This window comes from Oreochromis niloticus, linkage group LG7, assembly GCF_001858045.2.
Source record: "Oreochromis niloticus isolate F11D_XX linkage group LG7, O_niloticus_UMD_NMBU, whole genome shotgun sequence".
Classification (NCBI taxonomy): Eukaryota; Metazoa; Chordata; class Actinopteri; order Cichliformes; family Cichlidae; genus Oreochromis; species Oreochromis niloticus.
The window spans coordinates 36,993,535-37,009,749 of NC_031972.2; the positions used below are offsets into that span (position 1 = coordinate 36,993,535).

The 16,215-nt window shown below is 39.8% G+C and overlaps 1 protein-coding gene and 1 long non-coding RNA gene across 2 annotated transcripts in view; both read left to right on the forward strand.

Moving 5' to 3' along the window:
• Window positions 1-1,146: 1,146 nt before the first annotated feature.
• The window catches only part of LOC102081779 (scavenger receptor cysteine-rich type 1 protein M160), a 70,632-nt gene continuing 55,563 nt past the window's right edge, over window positions 1,147-16,215 (forward strand). The window contains exons 1-3 of the mRNA XM_025908456.1: window positions 1,147-1,183; window positions 2,846-3,127; window positions 3,476-3,781. Of these exons, the coding sequence (XP_025764241.1) occupies window positions 1,147-1,183; window positions 2,846-3,127; window positions 3,476-3,781 (625 nt within the window). The remainder of the gene's footprint in view (window positions 1,184-2,845; window positions 3,128-3,475; window positions 3,782-16,215) is intronic.
• Window positions 10,415-11,369, forward strand: LOC112847333 (uncharacterized). Its single transcript, XR_003220825.1, has 2 exons — window positions 10,415-10,650; window positions 10,752-11,369. It is a non-coding gene; the product is annotated as an uncharacterized LOC112847333 (long non-coding RNA).

Consider the following 16,215-nt stretch of genomic DNA (forward strand, 5'->3'; position numbering starts at 1 on the left):
GCATTAATTTGATGCATACACATTTCGAGAGGCTGTGCTTTAACTTCACATATTACGAAGTTTTCTATCTTTGAGAAAAGAAAAACAGATAAGTCATAAACTCGTTGCCATACTGACATTATATATTGACATTGTATATTGTACATTTTATATATATATATATATATATATATCTTTTTCCCTATGTTATACTGTCCATATGTACATAGCACTGCAGAACTGTACCCCCCCCCAGCATGTTTACACTGAGTAGGAGATGCTCTGTATCTCATTGTACAACTGTATAGTGACAATAAAGGCATTCTATTCTATTCTATTCTATTCTATTCTATTCTATTCTATACATTATGTAAGGAATGCACACAGATATCATGTTCAAAAGGTGAGCTTAACAGTTAAAGTACAGTCCCCCATGCAGTCCATACACACTTTGTCATGTGTGACGAGCAGTCTCACTACCAGGTGACTGTTGTTGTAATTTGGTAATGTATAGAAAAAGTGAATTCTTGGCGTCCTGTGATCGGCCATGTGCAATCACACAAAAGAACACTTAAAGTTCACCATAACCCTCACTGGAGAAAAGGGCTGTTTGGAATTCTAATTGACATTACAATTGTTCTACATTACTCTAAAATCCGTGCTGTGAGAGTGACTTTAAGATCACAACCTGATTTAAAACAGAATCTAACATCAACATTCTTGCCCCTGGAAATAGCTCTAAGATATTAAGAGAATATGGCAAGTGAGATCACAGGATGGTCAAAGAATGTACTTTAAAATGAGATTTTGTTGTTTCACTGGAGCAGTAAAGTATGATAACAAAGAATATGTGCAACTGTGTAGGAACAAGTAGCACTGCTATGCAGTTTCTATGTTTTGCATACAGACTCAGGGCTGCTAGTTTCCTCTTGGCATTTTCTTATTTAAACGTTGGTGACTTAGAACCTCAAAGTTAGCAGCACAACACTTGTTTCCTTTTTACCATCAAACATTTCTTTTAGCCATATGTGTTTATCGGTGCAATGTATCACCAATTTTTATCCAATAACCATAAAGTACCACAAAGAACCATAAAGTAAAAACAGTACAGGTATATTACTACTGATGATCACAGCAGAGCGCAGACAGAGACACGTTTATTCGGACATGGATCAGCTGTTTGTGCTGCTGCTGTGGAGCTCAGGTAGGACTGCTTTGATTAGCTTTTATTGTACAAATGAAAACAAGTTTGAAAGTCAATATTTGGTGTGAGCAGCTTCATGCTTCAGCTCAGTCTGAGCTTCCTGAGCAGTTTTCTGTCATCTCTTCTTGAAGGACATTCAAAGCACTTCTTTGGGTGTTTCTGCCTTTTGTTTTGCTCTCTGTCAGGATGATTTGGGCTCTGGGGAGTCCAATCTATGACTGATAGTGTTCCACTATGTTTGTCTGTGTAGGTATGCTTTTACTGCAGTGTTTCCGATCATTGTCATGCTGAAAAAAATATGCTTTTGTCAATCAGATGCTTTACAGATGGTATTACATGATAGATGAAATTTTGATGTTACTTTGTTACATTTATAATTCTCTTAATTTTGACTGCATCTCCAATACTGTGCTGCTCTTGTTTGAATCATATGCCCAATTTTTTAAATGTAAATGGGGAGTCTTCTTCACATACTATGTTTAATAATTCAGTTCAATTTGATTCAATTTTATTTGTATAGCACCAAACTACAACTATTAATACCCAGTAGTAAAGAATACTGGTGTCATTTCCAGTTGGAAACTGTCCATCCTCTTCAGGGATTTGATTCAACATCAACATGTGTTTAAAAAAGTTTACAAGACTGCATCTGTGAAAAACAAAAACCATACAGCACCTTGAGGTGACTTTTATTGGGATTTAGTGATCAGTGCTATATAAATAAAAATGAATTGAACTAAATCTTACTTGATCAGAAGCTTATTTGCTTCTAAATCAGTTTTTGACTTCTGTACTCTGCACTCTGGTTATTTAGATATTACATAAGATACTGACAGAAGATACTAATCAGACAAAACCTGAGTTCTGGGTCTGCGCTTGCATGCCCCGCTGGTTCAGAGACTTATCACCCGTGAACAAAGCCTGACAAACAGCGATCCATTTTAACTTGCAAGGGAAGCCTGGTCGGATCAGGCTGCAACTCTGCATCCAACCTCAAATGATTCCATCCCCAGCCTTCCCTGCAGCCTTTTATTCTATGAATATACAAGCACCACCCATTTTAAACCCCTGTGGTGTGTCAGGCACTGTGTATGTGTGTATGCATGTGCGAGCACATGTGTGTGTGTTTGTGCGACTTGCTGCTAATCACAAAAGGTCATCTCCCCTCACCCTGTATATGGCTTAAACCCTTTAACGGTACACCATACACAAGCATAGGTGAAGCCATAAAGGGCAAGAGGTTTACTAAATAAGAAAACAGAACCTTTACAGAGGATGTACCTGCAGTTAAACACTATACCCTCCCCCACCATTCTACATGTAGGAGAGGAGAATAGAAACAGAAGAACGTCTTTGATCATACAGTTTGAAACAAGGCTACAAATTTAAGTACAACAATGACAACTATTATCAAAATCACCCTAACACTGAGAGTTACGTCTGTCCACAGCTGAGCTCTATGAAATATCCTGCTTTATGCTGATGGTTCTCTGATTTTCTCCTCAGACGTCCAGGCTGACAGAAAACAAGATTCAACAGGTACACAGAAAAATTAAAGTGAAATGAACAATCACTGAAGGGAAAATCATAACTCACATTTGTCTCTCATCTTTGCAGAAGTAAAATTGCTTTTTTACTGATGACGCTCTGCTTTCTGTTCAGAGTCTGATGATGTCAGGTTGGTGGGAGGAGCCAATCGCTGTGGAGGTACACTGCAGGTGAAACATCTGGGAGAGTGGAAACCATTGCAATTCATTGACTGTACCCTGAAGGAAGCAGCTGTAGTCTGTAAACATCTGGACTGTGGCTCCGCTGTTTCTGTAGAACAGTCCTCACAAAGCTCAGTGTGGGGGGTCAATTCTACCTGTGTTCAGTCAGGATCTGCTCTGAGGAACTGTGTAACATCAGAATACTTCTCCTCTGCCGTGGAGCTCACCTGCTCAGGTCAGCCCATCAGTGACACTAATGTACCAGACACAAAGACCAGGTAGAATAGTAGCACATCATCTGCAGCAGCAGAAAAGCCTGAAAAGACTTCTTCTATCAGTCCATCCGTGGTTCATCAGTATCCTGACACATACACAGCCACCTGTAGTCAAGGCACCTTTTTAAAGTGACCCTTTTGAATCTTTGGAGCATTCTCTAAAATAGTACAATTTAATTTCTCAGAAAATGTCAAAAATGTAGCAAATATTTGCTGATATTGATACACCACAAAAACAAATCACTGACAGCTGAAACGTGTGTCTGCTGTCTCTGATCTCTCTGTTTGATCTTCTCTGATGTCTCCAGACTCTGTCAGGCTGCTGAATGGTTCCAGTCTGTGTTCAGGCAGACTGGAGGTGAAGTCTAACCAGAGCTGGTCCTCAGTGTGTGAAGCTGACTTTGACCAGCAGGATGCAGAGGTGGTCTGTAGGGAGCTCGGCTGTGAGCCTCCTTCGGCCCTCCAGGGGGCGCTCTATGGAGAAGTGGAGGCTCCAGTGTGGAGCAAAGAGTTCCAGTGTGGAGGCCATGAGTCTGCTCTCCTGGACTGTAGAAGCTCAGGCTCAGCTCGAAACAGCTGCTCACCTGGCAAAGCTGTTGGACTCACCTGCTCAGGTAAAGAGGAGCTGCAGCTTTGATGTGGTTCAAACTCACTTAATTCTTTTACTGATGACTCTCTGCATACTCCCAACACATTTTAAATGCATGTTGGCAGTATGCCTGTGCTGTAAGGTCCCTGCATCCACATGCTCATGTAATAAACCAGGGGATAGGTACGTTTAAATGTAATATTGTAATGTATATGTATATTTCTATACATTATACACATAAATGGTCCTACCAATCATTTAATCCTTTGTAATCCACTGGATCACAGGCACCATAAAAGTGATGAATGAATCTTTGGACATCGTTGATCACGTTACTCTGGCCAGACGAACGAAGCCTCGTAGTTGTTTTTGCATATATGCCAGAGCTTCAGCACTAATTCCTTTAAGCCTGTTTGAATTGAAGAACTTAGTCATTTTTACTCACCTGCCTGCCCAGAGACAAAGGCAGAAAAACAGAGAGACAAGCCTGTAGACAGATACAGTCAGTTTCTTGGACCTGCGAGGAGTCCGTGTCTAAATAAACAGTTCCCAGATTAACTTAATTGTTGGAGACTGGAGGAGGAGAAGGAGGAGAAAAGTGAAAGATATTGAGGAGAATGCTGAGAAGCAACGTTCCATCTAATTTTTCATGTGTCGAATCCATCCAAGTTACATGGTTTATTAAAATAATCAAATTACAGCATTTACATTTATGCTAGACTACTTTTAATTAAGTTACAATGAAAATTAAAAAAAAAATCTTGTTCATGACCTGTGTAGTATGTTAACACTATTGGAAGTAAAAATAACGTGAACTCCAATTTTGAAAACACAACTTTTTCTTTTTTTCTTTTTTCTTTTTTTATAAAGCTCTGACTTGTATTATGAGTCTGTGGTCTGGGAGAGACTTTAAACAAGCAACTGAGTTAGGTAAAAAATTTAGTTTTTTGCTGCTGTTTACGGAAAAATTCAGCCAAGGTGGGGTTTTTTAAAAATAAACATTCAAAACTATTTACAGAACAATCCGCTGTTCTACATCAAATTTGATGCCACACCAAAAAATACTTTGTCCACTATGAGATAAAGGAGAACAACAGCCTGATACCTGCAGGCCTGACAGCAGGAGATGTATCACTCCCGTAACTTGTGCATTGCCGTTTTGGTTATGTTTTTCAGCAACCATCTCTTTAAAGTGCCTGAGTATATCTGACTCTGCTGCCTCAACCATTTTCTGTAATTTGCGCCTCCTTGACCAACCAAGGCGACGGCAAGAACAGGAAGCATAACATCCAGTTTCACTGCTATGCAGATGACACCCAGCTCTACCTATCCTCCAAACCCACAGCTACTCTCCCACCCACATCCATTTCTGACTGTTTAAGTGAAATCAAGGTCTGGTTTACTCACAACTTTCTTAAACTTAATGGCAATAAAACAGAATTCATTTTAATAGGCACCAGATCAAAACTGACTACAGTTCCAACCAGTCTTTCATTATCCATTGATAACTCTGTTGTCACACCCTCCCCTCAGGTTAAGAGTCTTGGTGTCATCCTCGATAGCACTCTGTCCTTCACAGCACATATAAATAATATCACTCGGTCTTCCTACTTTCATCTCCGTAATATTAACCGTCTTCATCCCTCACTCACACCACACAGTACCGCCATACTTGTCAATGCTCTTGTCACATCTCGTCTGGATTACTGTAATTCTCTTCTCTATGGTCTACCTCATAAATCCCTCCATAAACTGCAGTTGGTTCAAAATACAGCTGCTCGTATTATTTCCAGAACTAGATCCACTGAACATATAACACCTGTTCTTAAACAGCTCCATTGGCTCCCAATTCACCTCCGTGTCAATTTCAAGATCCTGCTTCTCACTTTCAAAGCGCTTCATAACCTCGCTCCTCCATATCTATCCGATCTTCTCCATACATACTCACCCCTTCGTACACTCCGCTCTTCTTCAGCTTCCCTTCTGTCAGTTCCACCTGCTCGCCTGACTACCATGGGACTCAGAGCCTTTAGTTGTTCTGCCCCGAGACTTTGGAATGCACTTCCACTTGCTCTATGGACCACACACTGTCTCACCTCTTTTAAATCACTACTCAAAACCCATCTGTTTAGAATTGCATACACCTGATCTGTCTTAGGCCATTTTTACCTTGCTCAGTTTTTATATTTGCTTTTATACTTTTATGACTGTTTATGTCTAAATTTTATCTACCATGTTTGCTATATATACATTTTTTTTAATGTTTTTTATGGTATTGTTTACGTGCTACTGTAAGGTGACCTTGAGGGTCTGAAAGGCGCCTATAAATAAAATGTATCATCATTATTATTATTATTATTATTATTATTATTATTAACAAAGGAACCCTCGAAGCGTTAAAGCTAGCTTTGTAAGGGAATATAACGGAAAAGTATGAAACGAAAATGTTTTCTTTGTTGATAGACTTTGTTCGCAGTGCAATTTATTTGTTGCCGGATAGTAAGATGAAAGTAGACACAATTTCAGGCTCCCACATTTTGTCCGAAACTGTACATTAACGAGTTTTTTACTGTTATTCAAATGCAACCGTGGAAATAACGAATAGAACAAAATTCATTCATTCTTACCTTATACTAATCGTGGTGCAGGCCAGTGCAGTGCATGAACTGATGCCTTCTCCGGTCAATTCCGCTGAGAGTAAATCTAATGTCCCGCTCTACTGTACAAGACAATGGTTACCTGGAGGGATGTACCACTGAGAGGGGTGCTGCGGAATAGTCCAAGTGATCGCTGCTTTTATTTCCCGGTCAACTACACATAAATTGCACGTCGACGCGATTTTTTAAAGCTGGTGAACTAGACCAAGTCATTGATAACAAATGAACAATAAATCTACTTTCTCTGGTACTTTATACCCGATCAGTTGCAATGCAATTTAACGCTCAACTACAAATCGGCGGCTTTTTGATGGTGACTGGCGCCGAATGATGGTCAACTATAAATGTTGTTGTCACCTGGTCGACTACAAATAGATCAAATATCAATGACAAAAAACCAACGGTAAATCAACATCATTACAACGTCCCTATAGTAAAACCGCCGGTTTACCACAGTATTTCAATGTTGTTACAACATTGGCATTTCAACCCCGACCATAACGACGGATCGGATGAAAAATCAACATCAATTCAATGTCGTCTTGCTATCTGGGGTAACATTCAGCAGTCGCCTCATTGTTCTGACACACCAACAAAACTATTGACTACACTACACACTAACTACACACTAACTACACAAGATTTGTGCTAAACGTCGCAAATCTGTCACATCTCAAAACACCGCAGTCGCTCCTAACCCCCCCCCAAACAACTAAATGGCATGTTGCCATATCATTTTTTGATTGGTCGACATGGTACATTTTTCGACCAATAGGAAAGGGTGGGGTTTTTTTGGTTTTGTTTTTGCTCACATACAGAGAGTGCTTTCGAGCGTTTTCCTTATAAAACGCCGTTTTTACCGTTTCTTCCCGCAGTAAATATAAACAACGACAGTATTCAGGAAGAAAACCAAACATTGCAGATATTTTTATCATAACTCTGGTTTTACGTGGCCTATCAACACAATTTAAAAACTGGTATAAAGTCCACACTTTTTCCGTCAATTGTTCCGTCTGTCCTGCTCACATCTCCAATGGTTGTACACGTTGTCATTAACATGGCTTCACTCCTCATCAGCCACGCCGCTTTACTAGCTAAAACACCGGTGTCGGCACATAAGGACGCTGTCATAGCCTGTCAACGACGTTGATTAGCTGCGTATAGGAATGTGAATCGCATTATTGGCTGGACTATGGGATAAGGTGGCATCGTTCTAATCCCATACGGGAGCAGCCAGTCACTTACTGACTAACACTGCAAAACAGAATTATTAAAGTTTTAATTTTAATTGCAATTCAGGTTAGATTTTTTGTGTGCAACGCAGAGAAGAAGGGAGAAGAAGCGTGGAAGAACGTCCTCCTCACACCAGAGGTTGATGACAGGAGACTCTGAGAGCAGGCTGACGGCTCTTTGCTCTCTCAGAGTGTTAAACAAGTGAACATCAAAGAGGTTAAATACAGTTTTACTTTGGTCATTTTCTTTAGATTTCCAGGTCGTGCTGTAGTGTTTCATCAATAAGGTTTAAACAGTTTTGTGTGGGGCAGAATTTAACAGCATTTATCTCAAACATACCCAGAAGAGATTCTCAGGGAAAATAACTCGACGCTGTTAAAATAACAACTTATGTAGCTACTCTGCTTTCTGTTCAGAACCTGTCAGGTTGGTGGGTCAAGCCAGTCGCTGTGCAGGCATGCTGGAGGTGAAAGTGGGAAAGTGGAGAACAATCGATTATTTTGACTGGGAACTGAAGGAGGCACATGTCGTCTGTGAACATTTGGGCTGTGGCTCTGCATTTTCTATACAATGGAAAAATGAGCCTTCTGAGATTTCTGTGTTGAAAATTGAGCCTGATTGTGTTCACTCCGGATCTGCTCTGAGAGACTGTGCAAAATTATATTCCTCTTCCCTAACCCTGAACGTCACCTGCAAAGGTAAGCACAATCATTTATCACATATCCTTATGTTATCCACTTTGCAGGGTTTACTTCTTGTTTGTCAGGATCACTGCTCTTCTCAAATATGTTCATACTTTCTGGGACAATTTATCAAGTGCTTCATTCCATTTTTATGGAGATGTCAGTTATTTATTATCTGCTTCACCAGTAAAGACACCTGAATTCCTGTTCAGTCTTTCAGTAACTTAACCATCTCAGGATTTTCCAAAATGGCAAAAAGAGTTACCGTCTGAACCCCAAAAGATCAAAACTGCTCAGTTAGCTGATACTTAAGTAGTAACACCAAAAAAGTACCTGGACATAAGTAGTGGAATCATTTGTAAAACTGTGACATGAAAACTTTGAAAACTAAAACTTAACACATATTAATACCCAATGTAAAAATTACATTAGAAAGGAATTTTTTCCTTGACTTTTGCATTTGTTGTAGACAATCAATGCTCACTCATTCACCAAACAACGAAGTGGTAAAAGCTGCACTGTGTCCCAAAGAGCCAATGACAAAAGAGAAAAGGAGATTATATCCCAGGAGCAGTAAAAGGATGAGAAATGAGCATCAAACCAGCTCCAGTTACAAACTCAAAATGTGAGTTCACATTGCATTGAAGAATACAAATAGAATTGGACAGCAGATTGGAAGCAAATGTCCACCAGACAGGAAAACTGGAGGTTGATGGTTCGAGAGAGGGCTGGAGGAGCAGACATATGCTCTGGTGTTTACAGTAAATGGTTTTGGAGAGAGTGCACCCGACTGAGATCCTGCTTTATTTTTTTTGAGCAGAAGGTTGATGTGAACTCACCTTGCATCATCTGTATGTTTACAGACCTGCTGGTTCAGCCAATCATCTCTGTGTCCTTCATGAATGGGGTCTCCATGGCGCAGCAGCAGGAGCTTCAGGTGTCCAGGGGCTCTAACTTCACCATCAGCTGCTCCATCCAGCCACAGTACCCAGGAGGCTCCTTCCAGCTCACCTTCACCTCATCCAACACGGCGTACAACTACACCCAGCCAGCTGTCAATCACTCTGCCCATTTCCTGTTTCCTGCTCCAGAGCCCGCCCACCAAGGAAACTACAGCTGTGTTTATCACGTCTACGACTTGTCCTCTGAGAGCCGCCTGCTGTCTGTCACTGTGTCAGGTAAGCTGAAGCAGAGACTGCTGGGTTTGTGTTCGGGTCAGCATTAAATAACAGACAGGTTCAGGTGTCCTCTGAGTTATGGTACTACTACTTTGATGCATACACTGCAGTAATCTGAGATACATAGAAATATTAGCCATGAATATGCAATAAGTATTTTTGTACTTTAACACATGACCACATGTGGTCTTAAGCCATAGTTCTCCAGCTTTTTGAAGGTCTTTCACTGTTTTTCTTTGGACATTGGCTGCTTTTTCACTCATTTTCAGTCCAGTCCTTGTACCTGATCGATCAACCAGTGTTGTGTCTACACATAACAGATAACTTGGCAAGGACTCAATTTTACATTGTTTTGTAATCACTTTTGTACTAGAAACCTTTTCTTAAGTTAAATCTATGAAAAATGCCAATTTTTATTTTTATGTTTGGTCATTGGTCATTGTACTCTTTTTTTTTTTGCCTGTCCCGTTTGGTTCTTTAGCTGTCAGAATTTATGTCTGAAGGCCAACAAAGATACCCAGCGGATTTACTTTTACCAAGTGGATCATGATGGCCTTGCCGTAGTGATCCATTTGATCAAACTTTGTTGGAGGAAAAACAGAGGAAAAACCTTCCTGGATCACCTGTTGAGAGAAAAAAAAGAAAACAAGAGAAAACAAGCAAAAAAAGAGAGCAACATAATAAACACAGCACCATCGCAATAATCTAGTTAAGTGTAAATAACAGTAAATACTAAATACTGAATTTTGTTGTGCAGCACGCAGGACCGACAGCGCACAATGTGTTTTGAGGTAGCAGCCAAGAAAGATGTAGTTTGTGTCTGTGAACAGTGAACACCTGTGTGCACACCTGTGTGAATCAGCGCGCTTGTATTAAAAAGGTTTTTCCATGTAACGATCTGCCAGAGGGTGTGGGGAGCCATAGCCCCGTCCCCGAGGGCATGAAGCAGGCATGAAGGAGATCCAGGCCCCAGACATCCAGAGGCCTTGACTGAATGAATCATCTCTTTAATGATGCTTGTTGACTGTGAATGTGTCTTTATCAGATCCCAAACACTCAGACATTGTTAAAGTTGTTGTCATCACACTGGTCGCCCTGCTGGTCATTGTACTCATGATCCTTGGTCTTCATCTCTATTGTCAGGTACTGAACATGTTTGTAGCTGAGAGTGAAGCTGTTCTTTTTTCAATTGAAGATAGGACTGATGTAGAAAGCCTGATTGCTGTGCTGTGATGTTTCTCCAGGTCAACAGACAGTAGAACATCCAGCTGACTGACTGAAAACTCTGTGTTTGAGCCGCTGGAGGAAGGCCAGGAACAAGTTCAGCCCGCAGAGGAGGACCTCCAAGGAGCTCGAAAGCATGTTTGGACAGAGCATTGTCTTATTTCTACACCATCTCTTTTGTCCTCCATCCTCCTGTCTGTGAGCCAGAAACACAAGTTCAGCAGGGCTGTGTAGAGATGTTTGAAAGATCAGGTGCTCAAAGTTAAAAAGGGGCACATAGAACCAGGCTGAATAACAACAACCGACATTCATCAAGAATCTAATATGGAATCACATCATACTATATCATTGTCATCAGGTGGGGACAATGCAAAGCAAACATAGCTTATATTTTACCTATATTTTACAGTGATGCAGTTGAGAGGTTACTGCTGCTCCTGCTGCTGCTCCTGCTGGACAGCAGGGCTGTGTTGATCTGAGACTGGAGACATTAAAAAGTCCATAGGAGAAATGGTAGCTGATTAAACAAGTGTTATTAGATGATAATAAAATGCAAAGATTGGTGACAGTGCTTGAAGTCATAAAGCAAGTGATTGAAAAAACAGTGGGAAATAAAGTAGGCTCTGCCTGTGAATCACTCTTTGCCTCTCTTCCTTCTTCCATCCTCATCTCATTTATCACTCTCCACTTGCTGTCCATCTGAGAGCAAGGTGAAATTTGCTATTGCATTAACCTATTATTTAATTATCCACACTTAAAAATTCTCACACCAATGTTATATCATTAGTAATAATTAAAAAAAAATCTATATACATAAAACACACACATGCACTTACAGTGACAATTTATACCTTCTCCAGAATACTGTATATACTATGGCCACAAGTTTGCATCATGGTGCTGATCAAGAATCCTTCCTTTATTAAATATTATAGTGCTATAATTATAAAATAATGAGAATACAAAAATAAAGTAATAAATATAAATTAGGGTTAGGGATATGTATTCATCATGGTTCAATTTGTTTGACTCTGTGCAGGCAGAACACTTATTAAATGTTTAAACTGTAGAGATAATTTTGCTTCAGTAAAATCTGCATTTTGTCATATTTGATATATAAAAATAATACAATCTGTCTCTTGATGTATTTTCTTTAAAATACAGTGTGCTTGTTTTTATAATAATCCATAATTATGTGGATATGCATATCAGATATTTTTCAGTGAAATATTAGTCCTCCAGAAAGGCAGAGAAAGGCCCTGTAACTTACTTTAAAACCAAATATCTTCCCTAAAACAGTGGACAGCGCTACAGACCCATGACACCCTTACCCAGTTAGCTAGCAGCTATGACCAGCACACGTGTGCAGCTAATAAAATGGTTGTAACTGGCTTCTGTTGAGCTTCTTTTCAGTTATACAGCGATGATGCCCTGTAGTGGTCACTGCAGAGTTCATCGACACATAATGAGACATTTGAGTTTTGCCCAGTGTTCATTTTTTAATCAGGACTGATTTTTGAGTTTTTGGAGATCTGAAGGAAAATACTTTAGGTGAACTTGTGTTTTTAATAAGTGTTCTATACATACTGATAAGTAAAAACATGTTACCATATATAGACTTGCTTTGACCCTTTTATTCTTTTCATCAGTATTTTTGCTTTTTTAATGTTGCCATTTTATTTTTTTAGTCTTAACTTTGATCCAGTTTCATTTCTTTCTGCTTTGCTCCTTAAGAGCCACTGTGCATTTGCACCTGTGACACTCTTTGTAAGTTTCAATGATTTGCATCTTATTCTCCTTTTTTCATGATGAAATATAAAGTACAGTGTTCAGCCCTGTGGTCCAGGTGGGAAAACATCTGCTTATTGTTTCTATAGCTGTGTCCCAAAACGTCTCACACTTCTGTTTAATCAGTTTTCTGTTTGACGTTTATTCAGCTGTGTGAAAACCAAGGAGGAACCCACCCGATGGATTAATAAAGTTTTATTTAATCTAAACTAATCTAATAACTTTAATCTCAGCAAAACCAGTTTACTCAGGAACAAATAAAACACTGAGAAAAAGCCAAACAGTAACCTTATTAAGTGATCTAAGTGACTTATATATATGTTTAACCTGAGTAGCGAAAGACCGCGGGGGGGGGGGGGAGTTGACAACGATGTGCCGGGCGTCCGCTGTTTTCACCGGCTCTAGTGAGCCTTGAAACTCTGGCTAGCTATCGAGCTGGTGGGTAACAGACGTCGCCGAAAACGTTGGAACACTTTTGCAAATATGTGATGTCTTGATAAATTGAGCAGATATTTGAAGTTTACAAACCCACATTATCGCCTAAAAATATTTTTAAAGTTTATTTTGTGACCCAGAAAGAGTAATAAGAGTAATATCAAAAGTAAGTAGCTGCTGCCATTGTTGGAAACTGGAATTGGCTGGGCCGTGCTATGAATTCTGTGATAGGTTCGGCCATGAAGAATGCACCCGACCCATCCTTCAAATTCGAGGAAATGAAGGACGCATTTGTCGGCCGCATTTGGAGCAGCCTTCAAATTGGGACAACCTTTGTTGCGTTGCTGTGACGTAATTGGTCTACAAATGCAGCCTCCGAAGAATGCGGCCTAATTCAGGGTATACATCCTTCAAGGTCGCATTTGAAGCTTATCAAACATTTGATTTCCATGTGTGACAACTGCAAGTGTCCAGAGTGAGGACAGACTGAGGGACCCACTGCTGCACATCATCTGTGAGGCTTTGCACCCCTGATGATCCACCAGGACAAACTCAGCAGTGTGTGAGGAAGAGGAGGAGGAAGAGCCAGCAGCAGCTGACAGATGGAGAGAATAGACAGACTGTTCCCTGTTTGTGAAGGACTGCTAGGAAAGTTTAAACTAACTAATTGTCTGTCCTGAATCAGTCTTATTAGGTAATGTTCAAATAATGTTATCATCCCAGTGTTTTCAGTGTGGGAGAAAGTACTCAGGGCCTTCAAGTTACACACTATGAAAGGCAGCAACAAGTTTAATGTTCAGAAACCTAAAGTATGTATCAGCAGCAGAATGGAGCTAAAAATAAATGTTTGTTTCAGTTCTATGAAGCTTTGAGTATTTTGGATTAGTAGTACTGCTGTGTTTGTTGCATCATATTGCTGTAATTGTTTATATGCTTTATATATTCTGAGGTAAGTTGATCTATAGTGTTACATCATATTCTATAAGGATGTTATGTGTTTGTGTACTTTCTGCCCAGTTTGGCCCATTTAGCAGAAGTCAGCCTGTTTAAGGCTCTGATATCTATTCTGTATGACTTAAAGCAGTTATGACATGGTCTGATTTTCTCACCCAATAAAGGAATATTTCATATATCAGTCTGATCTTCATTCTATCAGAAACAGTTATCACAGCTCGTACATTTTCTTTTTACACATATATGTAAGCATTGAGCCAAATTTAGTAATGCCAACATATTAAAAGAACAATGTTTGTCTCTTATATATAATACATCTGTATATACACTGTCAGAGATACTTGTCTTTGAGTGAAGATTTAAGGTGGTAGGAAATATAAACAACTGCTACTTGAATCTTTACTGAAGCTCAGTATTTGGCACAGAGTTCAAGTTCACTGCTGTAATAACTAATAATGATTAATATAATAATAACCATTGTGACAAAGTGGGTGAGAACACCATTTGTCCATAGTCTTAGTTAACATTCTTGTTTTGATTTAGCCATATCTCATATGTATTCTGTAATAGGCAAACATCTACTATCCCAGGTTTGTTTATATTTTGCACTTTTACAGATTATATAACATAACATCTTCGTTTGTTAAGTTAACATGTTATTTATTTTAACTGTTAATCTGTCTAGTCTGAACTCACCTACCTGTGCTCCAGGAACAGAAGGTGGAAATATAGTTTTACTTCCTGTATTTATAGCTTCCTGGTTAATCTGAGGTCACAGGAAGAGACCAGGTGAAGAAGGGGGAGAATCTTTGTAATTTAATAAAGTTGATTTTAAACTGTGTTTATACAGAAATGGATTTATTGGTGCAATATGTATCGACTATACACTGCAGAATTTTATTGCTAGGAAGGAGTAGCAGTGTAGGTTTGAGTATTGAAATGTTGGTCTCACCTACCTAATAGAATAGTCCAGGGGTGAATAGACTATTTAAGCAGATGAATGCAGGTGTTCAGGGAAACGACCAGGTCAGTGTAGCTGTGTGCATTTTTACCTTAATTTCCGTTGATTTAAGTTCAGTTATGTTTGTTTGAACTGAGTTAATTATTTAACTTATTTAATTATTAATTTAATTATTTAGTTTCTTATTTATTTTTGTAAATATTGTTTGGTCACAAAATGGTGAATAAATCACTTGCTACACTGGACAGCATCTGTCTCCTGCCATTCTTTAGCCGCTTAGGTCAAGTTCTACCACAACAATATTATATTTACATTACCAAAGTGAGATGACTTTAGTCTCATGAACAACATTAGCTAATTGTTATTTACTAGCTAATCTTAAAATGACTGTTCAGTACAGAAATGAAGCCCAGCAATCATGTTTTTACAGTCCCGTGGTCTCAGCCTCAGATACTTATCAAATCAAACAAACCTCATATAAAAACAAACAAATGGAAAGAAGAAATTTCTCCTTCATTTCTGTCAAACAATGCTGTATGAAATGTTTCCAGCAGTTAGTGTCATGGTTGCTAGCCAACCTGAGCAGCGCGATGGAGGCTAGACCGTCCCATTTCACGGCCCACGTAGACCGCGAAGACCGGGTCCTCCGAAAGATGCAGCCCCTGAATTGGGATACAGCTAGAGACTCTCCGACACTGGAGCTCTTCTCTCTCTGGCATGTTTGCTAAGTAGAAACAGCTGCTCAGAGAGGTGGCCCACACAGCCAAACACCACAGCAGGCTCTGCTAGAGCCATAACAGACAGTAGCGAGAGCTGCTGTGATGTGTGGCTTGGAGACAGTTGCACTGAAAAAAGACGGAAGGGCAAGCTGAAGATTTAGATATGAGTTCATCAGAGGGACAGCTCAGAGTCAGAGAGGCTGAAAGGGTCTGGACATGTGCAGAGCAGGGAGGGTGGAAATATCGGACAAAGGATGATGAAGATGGAGGTGCCAGGCAGCAGGAAGAAAGATGGCTGAGAGTCTGACACTGGAGAAAGTTGCTGCTGGCTGAGGCTGAATGTCTTCTTTCTTCTCAGCTTGGATGCTCTGTTTCACTCCTGCTGATGAAACCTCCATGAGATCAGCCTTTGTTTTCTCTCAGAGCTCCAACCAGCACCATCAGCAGCTGTTTGACATCAGAGGCAAAATAAAACCATGAAGCTATTCCTCCAGAGAACCTCAATACTTTAAGAAAGAGAGGAGCAAAATGCACAGCCATCCATTCAAACGTTCTGCTACGGTTCAAATGACACTGTTTACGTCACACACAGTTTCAGTGGGTGGTGCTTATATTTCTGCTGCAGTG